Here is a 17,134-nt window from a genome sequence, read left to right as displayed (position 1 = left end):
GCTGCACAACTTCCGTTCGCCTACGTCAAGACGGCTGTGCTATCGCGAGATCCTGTTTGAGAACTATGCCAAATCTCGCGATTGTGCCAGAGCGAGGGCCTCTCCAAGGAGGTGTGCTTCATGGCGGACACGGAGACTGCGGTAAATATTCGTCGTTGACAAAGTTGCCCTTTAATCGGATTTCTACTCGAGCGGACGTCGGTTAACAAGTGCGCAGACTCTCTATCTCTTTATATGTTGTATTTGTAAAGCTGTTTTGAGAATTTAGCGTGAAAGAAATGCGTTTTGCTTTGCGCGCCATTGTAATGAATGGCTAGCGATTGCTAATCAGGTAGCATCCGTGATAGCCATTCGAATCGGGCCCTAAATGAATTCATTGCTTTGATATCGGGCTGTATCATATCGCCAATTTTTGTGTATCATTAAACATCCCCAACGATTTTGAACTCAATGTCGCTTAGCTAAGTGATCGATTTACCCATTTTGTATCCCAATGCTTTGAATGAAGAGCAGCGTTAGCACCGCGCTCACCAGAACGCAGATTTGTTAGCATTATTGTTTCGTTGCTTGTTGTGTTACATTATTCCTGTTATCTGATTTTATTTCTTATCACCCTGCTGCAGGATTTGTTGAATTGTTGAAGAGTCTCCATCATTTCCCCCTCTGGGGCTTTTTTTCCCTCAGTGTGGTGGAGCCAACGCTCAGCGGCTTTGGTAGGTAAGGCAAGTTAATTTTTGACTGTTCCCAATTGCAACAAACGCATATTAATTTTCTGTAGATGCTTATTATAATCCCCTAAAGTAGGGTTCATCGTTCAGGCCAAGTCTAGAAATGAATGCAATGTCGAGATGTCAAATTAAACGTATCTATTTACCTAAATGCTTATTTTTTTTACATATAAAAAAATAATAATCACAATACATGTAGACCTTATTTTATAGTTTTTATTCTTACAGGGAGTTGCAGTGATGACGATGGAGAATGGACAGGGCACAGGCTCTAAGCTTGGCCTGCCCCCGCTCACCCCGGAACAGCAGGAGGCGCTGCAGCGGGTAGCAAAGCACTTTCACGACCCTCCTTTTAACCCATCATTTTAAAAATAAAAATCAACATTTGGAGGATTGAATGTCGCTTGCTTCCCGTGTGCCAGGCAAAGAAGTATGCCATGGAGCAGAGCATTAAGAGTGTGTTGGTGAAGCAGACCATTGCCCATCAGCAGCAGCAGCTCACCAATCTGCAGGTGAGATGTACATTTTATTTCCTTGCGCGTTAGTTTGCCTAAACTTTAGGAAAACAATGTATCGGCTGCGCAGTCTCTAAATTGTAGATTTCCTATTCAAGTATCTCTTGTTTCATTAATTAAAAAAAAAAAAAAGGCTCAATTGGATGCTCTTCCCCTCTTCTCCACCATGCAGTGAAAAAGCATGTGTAGAGCGTGTCCTGCTTGTGCCTCTTTGTTCTTTTTCAGGTGGCGGAAGTCCCTACGAAGGCATAGTTTTTTGTGTTTAGTATGTTTTGCTCAAAGGAAGCTTGTTTACTAATTGTGATGAAATTGTCATTTAAAATGGAGGAGGCAAGTCGCCAAACTGTATGTTGTTTAGTGGAAGAGTATGCTCAAAGAGTAGACAAGCACATTTGTCTGTCTAGGTGTCATGACCTTCTTTTTTGTTTTGAAAAGTTAAGAAAAGCAAAAAGCTAAGGGATATCTAACCTACCTTTCAGCACCTTTTTCGTCTTTACTGTCTTTCAGATGGCAGCAGTGACTATGGGCTTTGGAGATCCTCTCTCACCTTTACAATCGGTCAATAGATTATTAAATTTTTTTCTGTGCGCATTCTCAAATGAAAAAAAAAAAAAGGACTTTTGATGTGGCACCAATCCCTGCATTTAAATCTTTGCATTCGAGTATTTTGTTAGCGTCCTTGTCGTAATTGATTTGAAATAGCTTTGAGAGACATTTTTAAAATGGGGCTTTTGCGTTTTTAGCTTCTGGGCAAGCAAGTTAGTCATTTCGCGTTTAAAGGTCTTCTAAGCAGCTTGTAGCACCATCCAAGCATGGCATAGTGGATGGTTAGCAGTCGTTGCGTTCGTGCGACTTAAACGTGAGCCTTGGTGATGGAAAACACGTTTCGATTAGTCGTTGTTAAATTAAGACCTCTGTCCGATGTGTTTCTCAAGATTTTTGTTTGGATTTCGTATGAATTCCGCGATTATTATTATTTTTTTTGTACCTTACTTGCATCCCTGGACTACAGGTCAGTTTCTGAAGCCAAATGTTTGTAAGGGCTGTGCATGTCAATCACTTCAGTGTTTTCTCTGCCTCCATAAGTCATTTGATAACGCTTCTACATATACATAATAAGACGTCTTCCACTACGGTCTGTCCCTTTTTTGATTACCTTATCTCATTATCTTCAGACCGACCCCCTTTCCCTAACTTTGAATTGGCCATAGGCTACTTTTGGGAAACCAAAGCACAGTAGAAAAATACACATTTATTATTTCCCGTTTGTGTGTGCGTGTGCATATTCTCCCCGTCGTTCCTTTTCGCTATATTGCTAATGGTTGGTCTTTTTTTCCTGGTCGGCAGGTGGCAGCTCAGCGGCAGCGCGCTCTCGCCATCATGTGCCGGGTGTACGTAGGCTCCATTTACTATGAGCTGGGGGAGGACACCATCAGACAGGCCTTTGCTCCCTTCGGCCCCATCAAGAGCATTGACATGTCTTGGGACTCGGTGACAATGAAGCACAAGGTTAGCGATTTGTCTAGTTGGAGGGAGGCGGGGTGCCAGGTCGGTTTTCATTTTGCTTGTGGTGGGCCGCGCAGGGCTTTGCCTTTGTGGAGTACGACGTGCCAGAGGCTGCCCAGCTGGCTCTGGAGCAGATGAATTCCGTCATGTTGGGTGGGCGAAACATTAAGGTGAGTAGTCTGGACTCATTTCGTCCTAATGGTAAGTTGAGAACACTACAGTGGAACCTCCAAAGTCCCAACGCCGTCCAAATCCGTGTTCAATCTCGCAGCAGGCGTGGAAGAGCCAAGTCCTCTGCTAACATTTTAAGGAGTGAAAAAAATGTCTCAACAATAAAATACACTAGTGAAATGTTGATTAATTAAAAATCCGTACTTGAATAAACGTATGATAAACTGTTCTATGGAGAGTCCTATACAACTTGACTTAGGACGACTCTAGATGTATACATAAGTGGCCAATTTCTTGTGTGTACCTAAAATTCTACTCTCTAAATTTGACAATGTGGGAAACTGAGGTTCCACTGTACCATATCATTTTGAATAAAAGCCAATCGCACTTGTTGCTTATTGAGTAGCCCTTAAAATTGCTCCTGTCATCTCAACATGCAAACACTAATTGTCTTTTGCCTTGTGTGTCTTTGTTGACTTGCAGGTGCGTGGCTGTGTGACTTGCGTGCGTGCCTGAGTGTATGCGTGTGTGTTGTCGAATGTGTTGCTTCCACACTTGTATCAAGGCCTGTTCGTCGTGACCTCTCAGTGCGATTCCCAGCAGCGCGCTGCATCGCTCTGTTGCTACGTTGTGCCGATGATGGGCTGCGCCTGGTTGGTGTTGCTTGGCCGCCCCATCTGTAGTACAGATCCCAGTCCCGTCTAGATACTCGTGGAGAAAAAAAATATAATAAGAGCAGAGAGAGACAGAGTAGTTCTCCGGAGATAGTGAGTAGTTGCTTAGTGGTTTTAAAATATCTTAATTCATTTCAAGAGAAGCGCTTTAAGGCAGGAGTGGGCGATCTACAAAAACATTTGAATTTGGTCCGTCGTGCCGTTCCAAAAGCAAATAAAAGCTCATTCTAAAATAAATTAGCTGAAAATCCTTCAACATTTATTTTCGGTGCGTCGTATTTTTTTCACACATTTCGTCGGATCCAGTAAAAAGAAAAGAATTGGAAAGCCCCACCCCTGATTTAAGAATTTAAATGCAGTGGTGCCTTGACTTAGTTTTTTAAGCTGTTGCTCAAGTAAGAAAGAGCCACAATCTCATTTCAGACAGTTTCAGCAAACTGGACACGCAGTCAAACACACCAATAGAAAATGAATACACTCACAAAACTCAGCCCTTAAAAGCACACAGGCAACAAGAGGTTCTTGGTAGTGATACATATTTTAGATAATTAATTTTTTTTTTTTTTTACACAAACAAATCAAACACAGTATTCATGCACACCTCAATTCTTCTTTGTATTATCACAAACAAAAAATGCTATTCCTATCATTACACTACACCAAAAGCCCAAAAAGTATTTCTTAATGTTATTTGTTTTTACACATTACAGTCAGTTACATCCTTTGATTAAAATCAACATTTTACTGGCATCAAACTTGTAAGTCAAGGTACTGCTGTAACGGACGACTAGGATGATGACCCAGGTGCAGTGAGAATGTAGGCCAGGGATTCGGAGTGTGTCCTCGGTTCCCCAAAGAAAACCCCCTCCCCCTCCCGTTAAGTAGCCCTGCTGGTATGATCTGTGCTATAGGTTGGGCGGCCAAGTAACATCGGTCAGGCGCAACCCATCATTGACCAGCTGGCAGAGGAAGCGCGCGCTTTTAACCGCATCTACGTGGCCTCGGTGCACCCCGACCTGTCGGACGATGACATCAAAAGTGTTTTTGAGGCTTTTGGAAGGATCAAATCGTGTACATTAGCCCGAGACCCCACCTCCGGACGGCACAGAGGCTTCGGCTTCATCGGTGAGCCCGGTGCCGGGTTGGGGGCAGCGGCACCACCTCGTAGCCCCGCTCTCAGTGCCTTCTAACTACGCTTTGTTGACTTGCAGAGTACGAAAAGCCGCAGTCGGCCGTGGACGCTGTGTCTTCTATGAACCTCTTTGATCTGGGGGGTCAGTACCTGCGGGTGGGCAAGGCGGTCACTCCTCCCATGCCCATGCTCACCCCCACCACTCCCGGTGGCCTCCCACCGGCGGCGGCGGTGGCTGCAGCGGCGGCCACTGCCAAGATTACGGCCCAGGCAAGTATGAATCCCTTCCACAGGGATTTAATGGCCTTCCAGGTAAATATAAAATTAACTGATGGCCATTTTGCTTTGATTTGAGGTGACTGGGAGAAGGCCAGCTTAGTCAAGTCCGTATTGAAATGCAGTACGGTGTTCCCTCTGTTATTCAATAATCAATAGAAAAATCTGAGAATGATACAAAACAGATAGTTTTAAACAGTACCTTGCAAATTGCCTATAAGATGGCAGTGAAACTCTTAATGAGGCTCCTCAACTTACAAAGCATTACTTTGGCCTCCAGTTCATTGGAGAATGTCAAGATAAAAATCACTTGGCTACATTTGTGTCGCCCCCTGGCGGTTGGCCACTTCCTGTGAAAGTGTGTCACTACAGTAAATATGTAGCAGAGCCTGGATTTTAAAATGGGAAAGAAAATTGGCAGCAATTAAGTTCATGGAATGGTGGGTGCCAAGTGCTGAAAGTTGCGGGGGAGCACTGCACACTCAAAAAGAAAAATGGGGTTATCACAATGACACTCCTCCCATTCACCATTAGGATGTGCACACCAAGAGTCTTATCACAGTAAGAACAGTTGCATTGATTCAGCAGAAGTTGCTTGAATAATTTTAAAGACGAGCTCGTTTTTCCGTGTTGGGGCGCTAAGATGCCTCTGTGGTCACACTTTGTTGATTGTTGACTGTGCTGCCTCTGCTGTGTTCTTGTGTTTCCTTTACCTAATGTCTCGGGAACCCCCTCTCTCAAGGAGGCCGTAGCCGGCGCGTCAGTCCTGGGGGCGTTAGCTGCGCCTCAGCTCCTTAGTCAGCAAATGGGAATACCGCAGGCCGTCATGGCTGCACAGGCGCCCGGTGTCATCACAGGTGAGAGCGTCATTGAACACGTCCGCTGACAACAGTGCCACCTTTTTTTTTGTCACTGATGATCTGGTCCGGGGCTAACAAGTCCGAAAAGGCAAATGCAGACTAAATGTGTAAGCAAAGCATTGAATTTTCTAATTTTCCTTCTGGTGTTTCTCTTGTAGGAGTGACTCCGGTGCGTCCTCCCATCCCGGTGCTCCCCCAGGTGGGCCTGGTGAACCCCGTGCTGGCGTCGCCGCCCGTTCTCTCCAGTCAGGTGCTGGCAGCAGCCGTCGCTGGCCAGCTGCAGGAGAAGAAGGAGGAGAAAGAAGAGGCGCTCCAGGACGGCACGGGCCAGGAGATGCTGAGCGACCAGGAGCACATGAGCATCTCGGGCAGCAGCGCCAGACACATGGTCATGCAGAAGCTGCTTCGAAAGTCAGAGGTAACAAAATGCCACCAAATTGCATTCTATAGTTATCAACAACAAAAAAATCTTTCCCTTATCCATTTTTTCATTCTTGTATTCCAGTCTACAGTAATGGTCCTGCGCAACATGGTGGGCCCGGAGGACATAGACGACGCCCTGGAGGGCGAGGTGACAGAAGAGTGCGGCAAGTTCGGCTCGGTCAACCGCGTCATCATCTACCAGGAGAAGCAGGGTGAGGAGGAGGACGCTGACATCATCGTCAAGATCTTCGTGGAGTTCTCCATGGCCTCGGAGATGAACAAAGCCATCCAGGCGCTCAACGACCGCTGGTTTGGCGGACGCAAGGTGGTCGCCGAGGTGTACGACCAAGACCGCTTCAACAGCAGCGATCTGTCTGCGTGAACCGCTTCCACTCTTGTACACCTCAGTCCCCTTGCTCTGTAATTGTCTTGTCTCTTTTTTTCTAAGAAAGAATAGTTGTTCGTCAATGATGAAAATGATGAGTTTGGCTCAGACCTGTGATGACTCCGTGGTCCAGGTTTCCACATTTTTTAAGGAAGAATAGTTGTTTGTCAATGATGAATTTGTTTGGCTCAGACCTGTGATGACTCTGCCGTGGTCCAGGTTTCTACATTTTTGTAACCATACCCATTAAAAAAAAGAAAAAACAGATGAATTGTTTTTTCTTTGGCTCATTTACATGTTTTTTTCTTCGCAAAATTATTGGACCATGTAAACACTGTTTGTTTTTACAATTAAAGGTTATTTGTCCACAGCTTCTGTGATGCATTTTGCTTCATGGCATGTTACATATTTTTTTTAATGAATGATGCTGTGCATCCCTGAATGGATTTTTTAAAAAATGCTTATTCAAAAAATATTTGTCTTGCACACCACGATGTAGAGATTTTTATTTTTCAAATGTGAAAAACTACACAAATATAAACAAATCAATGGCTAAAAATACACTAAGAATCGATAAATATGAAACATTCTACGTATAAACGGAATTGCACTTTTCGGACATCAATTGGATTGCATGATGAAGTTTCAGTGTTTGGCCACCTAGATGGCGCCATACACCCAGGACCCAACGACAATAGCGCGTCAGGGGGGGCCGGAACGCGGCGGTCCTATGGCTGCAAACTTAGCCCAGCCCCCCATACGCCTAACCGGCCTGGCTGGGGCTCAACAGTGGCAGGGAAGCGCCGCGCGCCCGTGTCTGGGGAGAAGCTCATACACTCACTGTGGAGCATTTCGCCCCCCAAAACTCCACACGCTAACTTTTATCCTGTCGCGGTTATTTTTACAAGGAAGTCCACGACGTTTTCCCACACATCTGCGGTACTTGTGGAAGCTAACGGCGGCTACTGGCTAGGCACAATAGATGTTAGCCGATGGAGGCTAGCCGCAACTAGCTCACTAACAACTCAAACCGGCGAGGAGCGACTGAGTATCCCCATGGACACCACGTTGAACCTCCCCTGACTCGTTCCGCTCTGCACGGTCACCACCCCTCCAGTTGGCGGTGGCGTTCTCGACGCCGCCTGACAAGGCTTATTTTCGGGGCTGAGACACCAGGATGGTGGCGGTGGTAGCTAACTTCAAGTGAAACCGTCCGACTCAAGTGAGACCAAATCTGTCTTTTTGTGTTCTGTTCATGTAAACACCGGAGGGACTACGACAATATTCCTTCTGACATTGCCTGTGGGATTATTTTTTAATTGGATTCCGGCCTGCTGGTTCGTGAGCGAAGCAAGCCCCGCCAACCATCCAGACGCCCAAACACGCTTCGCCTCCCGATGCTTTGCCTCCAGTGACACCCACCCGGGGGACCCCCTCCCTCCCTCCCACCCCGACATGCTCAAGTGTATCCCGCTGTGGCGATGCAACCGCCACGTCGAGTCGGTGGACAAGCGGCACTGCAACCTGCAGGCGGTTCCCGACGAGGTGTTCCGATACAGCCGAAGTCTGGAAGAGCTTCTGCTGGATGCCAACCAACTCAAGGAGCTGCCCAAGGTAAGTCGAGGGCGAGTAGCAGTCATCACCTCACACAAAACTTTGTCACTTACTAAACATAAATATTTGCCAACAAAAACCCATATCACTAAGAAAACTTTGAGAAAATACAAAAAACAGGTGGGAAAAGATCCCAAAATAAAAGTATTGGAAGATAAAACAAAAGTAAAAAATTACAAATTATATTATTTTTGTCCACCAGGACCAGTGTAGCAATTATGGACTGCAGAAGCAGCGACTTAAGTGTTTGTGCTTTAGCAAAGTGAACAGATGGAGATTTAGACACCTAGATAGTTGCTTAAGTTTTGCAACCCCCCTCGAACTCTTAAATCGCTGCCCACCAATCATTGATTATGTGCCTGCCCTAATCATGCAAGTCTATTTAATCCAAATATTTACGCTAAATATGACTTTATTATGCATCTTTACATTTGTTACGTGTATAGTTTGTCCCTGTTGCGGAAGCAGGAGTGATCTTGTTCTCCAGTCTCATGACAGGTTACAAAGGAGTCCATTCACCACCCATCCCGTTACCCCCCCGACCAAAACACCCTCCTCGTCATATCAAATGTCACCGCTTGAGTTGACCTCTGTGCTGTCCGCAGCCGTGCTCGCACTGTATTGAAGTGGTGACACATCACCATTCCGTTGAAAAGGAAAAGTCAGACATACAGACAGACGGACGTAATGGTTCACACCAGTAGCATGTAGAAGAGCGGGCGTTGTTCTTGAGGTTTTTCCTTTGTCGAGATGGGCAAACAAATTCCTGATGGGTGTGTCTCTAATGGATTCTGCTGAACAGGTTCTATGCGGCCTGTTGCTCCCGCTGTTATTACCCAATACGGCCTTGCAGGCACATCAGAAGCTTGGAAACTTCAACAAGTGTCCGACTCTTGCATCTTTCGAGTGTCTACATATCCGAAGAAATGATTAGTTAGATGTTGTTATCAAACTGTCATAAATCTTAAAAGATGAATGACATTTCAAATGTCAAAAACTGCCGGGGAGTAAATTCTCCAATGTTCTTTACGTTCTGCTGTTCCGTGTGGGAATTCTGTACTCCTTTGTACTGTAGCGTGAATCCTGAATCATCTGAGTCATTTGGGAATGTGGACTCTTTCAAACGTTGCCGGAGAACGATCCAGAGCGGCCGTGTGAGAGATCCGAGCGCATTCAGCAGGTTCTTTTGTCTGAGCTGATGACCAGCTGGTCCCACATCCTGCCTGACACTGTCCTAACCCCCCAAGCGCACACACACATGCCCGATCTGGTGTGTGAGCGAATTCGTGGTCCTGCTAGTGGGCTATAATTTATTCCTAAAAAGGATTAACAAGGGAGGAGGGTGGGAGTCTTTTCAATACTGGAGGAAGTGATTGAGGAACTGAGCTACACTGATCCTCTAGTCCTTTGGGGATCTCTGGTGGTAGAATCATCGGTCCATCCATCTTGCCACTGATTCGAACTCATGGTAGCATCCTATATGAAGACTTTTTGGATGGTGATGGCCTGTGACAAGCAAAACAAAACAAAAACTAATGCTAAATCTAAACCCTACAACACAAAAAGCCATCTGTCCTCCTGAGGCGCTCGCCCGGTAGCAAGCGACAAAGGTAAACACGGAAGCAAAGCCCCAGTGAATAATTAATGGCTGCGGCGGTGGCAACGGCAGCTGTTTGCCATCGAGGAGAGTCACAGAGAGTTTGCGAGATGGCGGTTTGCTTGGCTGCAGACAAACAGACAGACAGACAGACATAAGCCCGCCCGACACTTGTGGCTAACAGCAAGCTCAAAGGCTGATGGATGACAAGTTTATCACATTGCGAGCAAACGTCGAATTTTGTTTTTTTACACACTCACCTGTGTTTATCACTCAAATATTTGCGCTGAATCAGGAATCACGAGTCAGATGCATTCATTAGAGTCCTCTGCTAAAGTGAAGCTGATATTGACTCGTTGCAGCGCTAACTTTAGAACTTTATACTCTATTCGCTGTTTGTGGCTTGCCGCAGAGTCTTTGTGGCGAGGCTGACAAGCACACACACACACGCACACACAGACGGATGCACAAAAGCTTTGTTGTCGCACGGGTCAAGTAGAGCTGTCAGCGTCCAGGGTTGGCCCGCCTTGATTTGTTGACGTGCGCGTTTCTCGTGTTGATTCCTTTCGTGTCGGGAGCGTCCCCGTCGGCAGGAAGCGGGAAGAATCGAGCCAGTCGTGGAATGCCCTGTTTTTGTGAATGTATATTGCCGGAAAACAGCGAGGCGAAAGAACTTGTATTTTCTCATTTCGGACCCCAAGCCCCCCCCTCACGATGGCGTTTACGATAAGAAATGTGTTTGTTTGTGTTCTTGAACCACATGGCTCCGGAGTGATGAGAACAAAAGCGATGTAGTACTCCAGTCTTGTAGCTTGAGTGCTTCTTTTACATTCAGTGCTGAGTCAGTGACATTATTATCCTGTAATGGATATTTGACCACAAATAGTGCAGCAGCACATGTAGACATTTTTTTTTAAAACTTACGTGACAAACATGTAGCCTTTAAGGAAGTGAAGCAAATATTGCTGTATGTCAAAGTCAACGCCCGGAGGCCAGATCTGGTCTGCCACATTTGTTTTTTTTTTGTGGCCATCTAAAGCAAATAAGTTGTGCCTACTTTGTTACCTGCTAATTGTGTTCATTTGTTTTATTGTTTAATTTCTATGAAAAAATTCCAAGAGGGGCTGGTGCTGCCTGTGTAATTAGCTCAGCGTGGTTGTGTTTGCACTGCAGCACTTGACACAGGCATGCCTGGAATCTCCAGGAGTTTGCCTCCCCTCTCCCCCCCTCCCCACTCCACCTCTCACACACTTGAACTTAGCCATGATCGTACATTCCCCGATGGCCAACGCAAACATACGCACAAGCCTGTCCTATTTTTCATTAAGTCAGCCGTTGTTCTTTGGGGACGTGAACGGGGATCACGAGGAAAATTTGCCGACTGTGCTTTTTTTCGCCCGTGTATGTTTTGGTCGTGATTAGTGTGGGAAGCGCGAGCGTGGGACTTTCTCCGCGTTTCTTCTCAGTGGACAATTCCAGTCCACCGTTAGCCTTGGTCGTCAAAGGATTACCGTGTCGAGGCTTTTCTCTCACAATGGAAAGATTCTGACTGAGATGTGTAAATGTGACGGGGGACCATTCTCTGGCATTTACTGGAAAAGATGATTCAATGATGTGGACGCCGGCGGCTGAACAATGAGGCTATTGTGCCAAATACTGCTTGTGCACACACAAACACACTCGAGTGAGGAACATCATGCGTGTGGAACATGAGTGGCGGATTTGGTTTTTAACACTGGCTGTGTTTGGAATCACTTGAGAAAGTCAACCCTCATATTTGCACACTCAGCACTTTATCAATTTGACAGATTTTTGCATTGCCCTTTTCTGTCTCCTGTACAAGCAGTCAGCCATGTTGCGTTAGGCCTTCCTTAGTTAGGTGAATGCACAACATGCAGCGGGAATAAAAAAAAGCCAGCGGCGGCGGGACAAAGTTCAAACCCCTCTTGGCTGTTTTGAATGTCCTTTGCTTTGCAAATGCGCAAGCGTACACGCTGGCTGGTACTCATGTGTGCTTGAGCCACATAAGTCACCTCTTAAGCCCTCAATGCTGCCGCCACCTGTTCACTCTCAATCTTCCTTGGACAGCAGTGTGTCAGAAGCTTTACATTTACATCTTGTACTTTGTTCCACTTCGAGTTAGGCTGGGTCGTCTTCATTGGTTGACTCTCAGTAGGGGGGCGTCTCATTTTCTAATGTGGTTCTTCTATGCGGGCTAATCCAGATCCAATGTGTGACCGTGGGCCCAGGCACAATATGGCCAACGCCCCCGGGAACGTCATTAAGACTGAACTTTGTATCAGGGGCCGGTTCCAACTGCAACTTAGTCCTCCTTTCTTCACTTGGCGGTGGCCTTTTAGACAATGGAGGGATGGGGGCTGGTTAGTGATGGCAGATTGACAGTCTTCTGTTGGGCTTGGCTTTTGTCCCCGGTCCCAAGAAAATGGAGGGAACTCGGAGAGGAGGAGCAAAAGGAGGGGCTAGGGTGGCATTCATGTGCGGAACTATTTGATTGTGTGAATGGTGAAGAGCTGAATCCCCGCTAGGAGTCCCGTCCTGTTTCAAGAAAAAGCAAGTGCGTCCATCTTCTCTTCTGCCTCCTTCTCGTCCTGCTGCATTGTTGTGCGTCACTAGGCTGTATCACCGTGAAGCGCTTAGTATTGGATGGGCTGTTTGGGGAGGGGCGAGCAGGCACCACGATTTGGAACCTTGGGAATCGGAACTTTACTTCCGCTGGATAAAAGATTTTCAGTAGCAGTTTCAGTTCCATCGACCCTTCCCCCAAAATTTCACTTTTAAGTTGGGTCAGCTACTTATGGGAGAATTTCAGTGCTTACAAGGAAATTCACCAAAATGGGTCCCAATCAGAAGCAGGTTTAGCTGAATTTCTTCTGAGGGCCCCGTTCATCACGGCTCTAATTTCGCTTTCAGAGGCCTAACAGAGTCCCTTAAGTGGAACACTGCATCCTCTGTGAACAGAGCATACGGCCGCAACGTAGCACGCAGCCTCCTTCCTGGTTAGCTGATTTAAAAGCAGCATGTTTGGGTGCCATTTGACAAACATTCCTCTGTGTAAATTTACAGCTCCCTCGCCGGCGTTTGAGGTTAATCCATGTTGGTGTGCACGTGCCGTTGATCCCACCGGGCTCATTCAGGGAAAGGCTTGAGAATTTGTAAACACAGCGCCAGAGGTCGTCTCCCTTGTCTGCGAAATGCTACACGCTAGCGCTGCAACGTGCTAGCTAGCACACGACAAGGCTTTAAATGAGCTCCGGGGAACGTCTGTGGCTTTTGCTGACTGTCCACTAAATCCTAAACTAATTTTTCTGGGATTATTAAAATCAATTTGGGACAGTGAACTGCTTTAAAACCTCCAGTTTTGTTTTTTTGCTAAAACAAGAATGTTCCTAACTTTTTACATCAAAAAAAATATTTGAGTTGAATTGAAAACAGGCCAATTTGTTCAATTATTTGGCTGCTCCAATCTGCCATTTCCTGTTCCCTCCACTCGATACCGGCTCTTAATAACACACCAACGCCCAGATCTATGTCTGGCTCAGGTGCCCTACCTTCCGCCTCCCATCCTTTTCTCAGTCCAAGCCTGTCAGTCGGTTTGGGAACGTAGCCACAACCGCATTTGAGAGCAGGAAATGTCCGTCACGAAGAAGCTCGCCGACGTGATTGTCCGGCTCCGTCGTCTTGTATACAAACTCTTGAAAGATTTTTTTCTTATCTGGGTTTAGACTCACCCTGTGTAAAATCAGTTGACCAAAAAAAAAAAAGGAACTTTTCAATTAGCATCCAGACTCCAAGCAAATCATGACTTGATATAAATTCCTCCTGCGAGTTTGCCAAAAGTGGTGCTTTGGCATTGGGTGAATGCAAACAGTGGGTCCTCTGTGGATGCCACTCGAGTAGGGGCTTCACGGCGGCACGGGTCCCGCTTGTGTGTTGGCGTCTGCCCATCCAGACAGCAGACGGTACAATCGTGGCTTTGACGTTGGGAGCTCAGTAGTGAGAGCAATGAACAGGAAATGACCCGAGCGGCGCACACCATCCTGAACTTTTTTTCCCTTCATGCCTGAACTTTGTGAGCCAATGTGCGACATCCTGTGTGTCATCCTCTGCAGCCTTTCTTCCGACTACTGAACCTCCGGAAACTGGGCCTGAGCGACAATGAAATCCAGAGACTGCCCCCCGAAGTGGCCAACTTCATGCAGCTGGTGGAGCTGGACATATCCCGAAATGGTACGTTTGATTTCAGGTCGGGTTTTTTGCCTCTCCCGTGCTGTCATGCTCGGCATCTGGTTGTGTTTAGCGGCAACTTCAAATGCTTCCACTCGTAACATATCAACTCCTCCTCCGTCCATCCTCCCGCAGACATTCCCGAGATCCCCGAGAGCATCAAGTTTTGCCGGGCCTTGGAGATCGCTGACTTCAGCGGAAACCCCCTCTCCAGGTAAGCCGACTGGAAATCGCTCACGCGATACACAGTGAGCGGAAACAGTCCGCCGATGCCTTTTACCCATCTACGTGTCTAAAGGCACGCAACACGCTCGATGCTAACTATGTAACAAGCGCGGCTTTTAAGCTCTCCGCCACACAGGAAATCCTGTGTGCAATAATTGAACAGGAGCCTGACGGTAAGCGCTGTCCCACCCCCCACCCCCACCCACTGCATCAATGCTTATTAAACAAAAGTGAACTTAACTATCAAATACGAAAATGGATGTGACCTTTCAATGAAAGTGATGGATACGAGGACCTTCTGGAAGCCAATGCAGATAGTAATATGACACTACCCCCCCCCCCCCCCACACACACACACACACACACACACACACATACACATACACACTTTCTTTGTGCCACAGATTGCCGGATGGTTTCACTCAGCTGCGAGCGCTGGCTCACTTGGCGCTCAACGAGGTGTCACTGCAGACTCTGCCCGGCGACATCGGAAAGTATGATTTATTTGTATCCTCTCCATGTTACTCAACTGGCAATCGGGATGGAGAAGACCCCCTGCCAATCTGCCCGCCGCACCCGGCTGCCATCTGACTAACCGACCTCTCGTCTCTTCCTCGCAGTCTGGCCAACCTGGTGACGCTGGAGTTAAGGGAGAACCTCCTCAAGTGTCTTCCCACGTAGGTGACGCCCATCTCATTTGAACGAATGCGAAATTTCAAAAGTGTCGACCGTGTAAGCTCAGTGGACAGGATTCCAGAACCAATCCCAATTTGCTGTTAATCAGGTCGCTGTCCTTCCTGGTGAAACTGGAACAGCTGGACCTGGGCAGCAACGAACTGGAAGTGTTGGTAATGACCTGCCACGTGTCACATGTAGCACATGCAAATGCACGTTGAGTTGTCACAGATTCAGCAAATTCGTTTTCTTCTCCGCAGCCGGACACGCTCGGCGCACTGCCCAACTTGAGGGAGCTTTGGCTCGACCGGAACCAGTTGTCCTCGTTACCACCAGTGAGTTTATTTTCACAATCAACCCTGCCGACGTCGACATTATTCATCAACCCCTTTCCCCTTGTGTTTTTAGGAGCTGGGCAACCTCCGCAGACTTGTGTGTCTGGATGTGTCCGAGAATCGCCTGGAGGAGCTTCCCTCTGAGCTCGAAGGCCTCCAGGCCCTCACCGACCTGCTTCTCACGCAGAACCTGCTGGAGGTGGTTCCGGATAGCATAGGTGACAAAAACAAAGCGATGCTTGCTAAAAAAAAAAAAAAATACAGTACCGGGAATAAATAAATACCATTATTTTTTTTTTATATAGTCAGAAAGGGGATTATATTGATTTTGCAGACATGGATGGATGGATGGATGGATGGATGGATGGATGGATGGATGGATGGATTAAAACCATTTCTCCAGTCAACCATTCAACTAGGCATGTTTAAGTAGCCAACACTGCCGCCTACTGGAAGAGTGTCGCCATTACAGTTCGTTCACAAGCGGCAAAGACATTTTTTTTCAAGACCTGATTGCTCAAATGTGCATCCGTCGCAATGTCATTGATTTATTTGCTTGTTTTGTGCCACCAGGTTGTCTGAAACAACTGTCCATCCTCAAGGTGGACCAGAACAGACTGACCCACCTGACTGACTCCATCGGAGAGTGTGAAAACCTGACAGAGCTGGTTCTGACCGAGAACCTCCTCCAGGTAACACCACGTTTTCACTGTATAACAATTTTCAGGGTACTTTATTCATGAATTGTTCTGTGCTTCCTCCAAAGACGCTTCCTCGCTCGTTGGGGAAGCTGAAGAAGTTGACCAACTTGAATGTGGACCGCAACCGCCTGGGTGCCGCGCCCAAAGAGTTGGGCGGCTGCGCCAGCCTCAATGTTCTCTCGCTGCGGGACAACCGTCTGGCCAAGCTGCCGGCTGAGCTCGCCGACGCCACTGAGCTGCACGTGCTCGACGTGGCTGGGAATAGGTGACATCGTGCTCGCCAGCCAATAACGTTAAACTTACCCTGGACTCATTTTTTTTCTCTTCTTTTTTTTTTTTTTTTTTCACGGACAAGATTACAAAACCTGCCTTTTGCCTTGACCAACCTCAATCTGAAGGCTATGTGGCTGGCAGAGAACCAGTCGCAGCCAATGCTCAAGTTCCAAACCGAGGACGACGAGCGCACGGGGGAGAAAGTGTTGACTTGCTACTTGCTGCCCCAGCAGCCTTCCCCCAGCCTCGGTGAGAATGAAACGCACCTCCTCTCTGTCAGGTCACGTGACAAGCTGGACGGAGATGCACCAGGTTTTCAGGCCGATTGAAGTTGTTGTTGTCCGCAGAGAACCTGCTGCAAAACAGTGTGGACGACAGCTGGACGGACAGCAACCTGAACAGAGTGTCGGTCATTCAGTTCCAGGAAGAGACCAAGGCCGAAGACGAGGACGACGAGGCCGCCGCCGAGCGCAGGGTGAGGGAACGATGATATAATGTCGCTAACGCAAGGATGCTAGCGTTAGCGCTAAAGGACATGCCGTATTTTTGGACTATAAGTCGCGTTTTTTTTTCATAGTTTGGGTGGGGGGGGCGACTTATACTCAAGAGCGACTTCTATGTGAAATTATTCACACATTTTCAAAACTCAAAAATCCGCAATGTAGTGAAACTGCGATAAACGAACCGCGATGTAGCAAGGGATTACTGTAATTTGAACTGCAACTGACATTAGCGGTGCGGCGCATACGCAGCGGTGTTTACATAAAGGACAAAGGATTCGATCACGGGATTTAATGAC

At 47.1% G+C, this 17,134-nt stretch overlaps 2 protein-coding genes and 1 long non-coding RNA gene across 19 annotated transcripts in view; 2 read left to right on the top strand and 1 right to left on the bottom strand.

Annotated features, from left to right (window-relative positions):
* Positions 1 to 38: 38 nt before the first annotated feature.
* LOC148381120 (poly(U)-binding-splicing factor PUF60-like) lies at positions 39 to 7,040 on the top strand. 7 transcript variants are annotated; one of them, XM_088363623.1, is made up of 12 exons: positions 39 to 141; positions 624 to 713; positions 957 to 1,052; positions 1,151 to 1,240; positions 1,751 to 1,801; positions 2,591 to 2,752; positions 2,827 to 2,919; positions 4,506 to 4,719; positions 4,806 to 5,038; positions 5,745 to 5,859; positions 6,021 to 6,280; positions 6,368 to 7,040. In XM_088363623.1, exons 3-12 carry the CDS (start codon positions 969 to 971, stop codon positions 6,665 to 6,667), a joined length of 1,602 nt encoding a protein of 533 aa, XP_088219749.1. In that variant the 5' UTR covers positions 39 to 141; positions 624 to 713; positions 957 to 968; the 3' UTR covers positions 6,668 to 7,040. The 7 variants fall into 7 exon arrangements, with proteins under 7 accessions (XP_088219749.1, XP_088219748.1, XP_088219753.1 ...); XM_088363622.1 differs by having other exon boundaries at positions 624 to 717; XM_088363626.1 differs by having other exon boundaries at positions 42 to 141; positions 624 to 717; positions 4,806 to 4,996.
* Positions 7,041 to 7,406: 366 nt separating this feature from the next.
* scrib (scribble planar cell polarity protein) overlaps positions 7,407 to 17,134 on the top strand; it is a 28,193-nt gene continuing 18,465 nt past the window's right edge. For 7 of the 11 annotated variants that reach the window (XM_088363021.1, XM_088363020.1, XM_088363023.1 and 4 more), the window contains exons 1-12: positions 7,410 to 8,284; positions 14,012 to 14,129; positions 14,262 to 14,340; positions 14,756 to 14,845; positions 14,972 to 15,028; positions 15,136 to 15,199; positions 15,287 to 15,361; positions 15,435 to 15,579; positions 15,935 to 16,053; positions 16,128 to 16,327; positions 16,418 to 16,584; positions 16,683 to 16,810. In XM_088363021.1, the coding sequence (XP_088219147.1) occupies positions 8,126 to 8,284; positions 14,012 to 14,129; positions 14,262 to 14,340; positions 14,756 to 14,845; positions 14,972 to 15,028; positions 15,136 to 15,199; positions 15,287 to 15,361; positions 15,435 to 15,579; positions 15,935 to 16,053; positions 16,128 to 16,327; positions 16,418 to 16,584; positions 16,683 to 16,810 (1,401 nt within the window). In that variant the 5' untranslated portion in view covers positions 7,410 to 8,125. Of the gene's footprint in view, positions 8,285 to 14,011; positions 14,130 to 14,261; positions 14,341 to 14,755; positions 14,846 to 14,971; positions 15,029 to 15,135; positions 15,200 to 15,286; positions 15,362 to 15,434; positions 15,580 to 15,934; positions 16,054 to 16,127; positions 16,328 to 16,417; positions 16,585 to 16,682; positions 16,811 to 17,134 lie in introns of all 11 variants that reach the window. The other 4 variants (XM_088363028.1, XM_088363027.1, XM_088363018.1 and 1 more) reach the window with 3 other exon arrangements.
* Positions 8,679 to 11,077, bottom strand: LOC148381119 (uncharacterized). The gene is made up of 2 exons (XR_015854590.1): positions 10,142 to 11,077; positions 8,679 to 9,790 (listed from the first exon to the last, which is right to left on the bottom strand). It is a non-coding gene; the product is annotated as an uncharacterized LOC148381119 (long non-coding RNA).

Source organism: Syngnathus floridae, chromosome 20 (assembly GCF_059516105.1).
Source record: "Syngnathus floridae isolate MCC-2025c chromosome 20, RoL_Sflo_1.0, whole genome shotgun sequence".
In the NCBI taxonomy this organism is placed as follows: Eukaryota; Metazoa; Chordata; class Actinopteri; order Syngnathiformes; family Syngnathidae; genus Syngnathus; species Syngnathus floridae.
Note: the sequence above shows the minus strand (reverse complement) of the source record. Positions and strands in the feature narration are given on the sequence as shown.

Bases quoted from the DNA above. Each gene is read 5' to 3' on its own strand.
- LOC148381120 (XM_088363623.1), top strand. From the start codon at position 969: ATGACGATGGAGAATGGACAGGGCACAGGCTCTAAGCTTGGCCTGCCC. The intron at 4,720-4,805 runs GTGAGCCCGGTG...GTTGACTTGCAG, and splicing joins CAGAGGCTTCGGCTTCATCG to AGTACGAAAAGCCGCAGTCG. The intron at 5,039-5,744 runs GTAAATATAAAA...CCCTCTCTCAAG, and splicing joins GGGATTTAATGGCCTTCCAG to GAGGCCGTAGCCGGCGCGTC.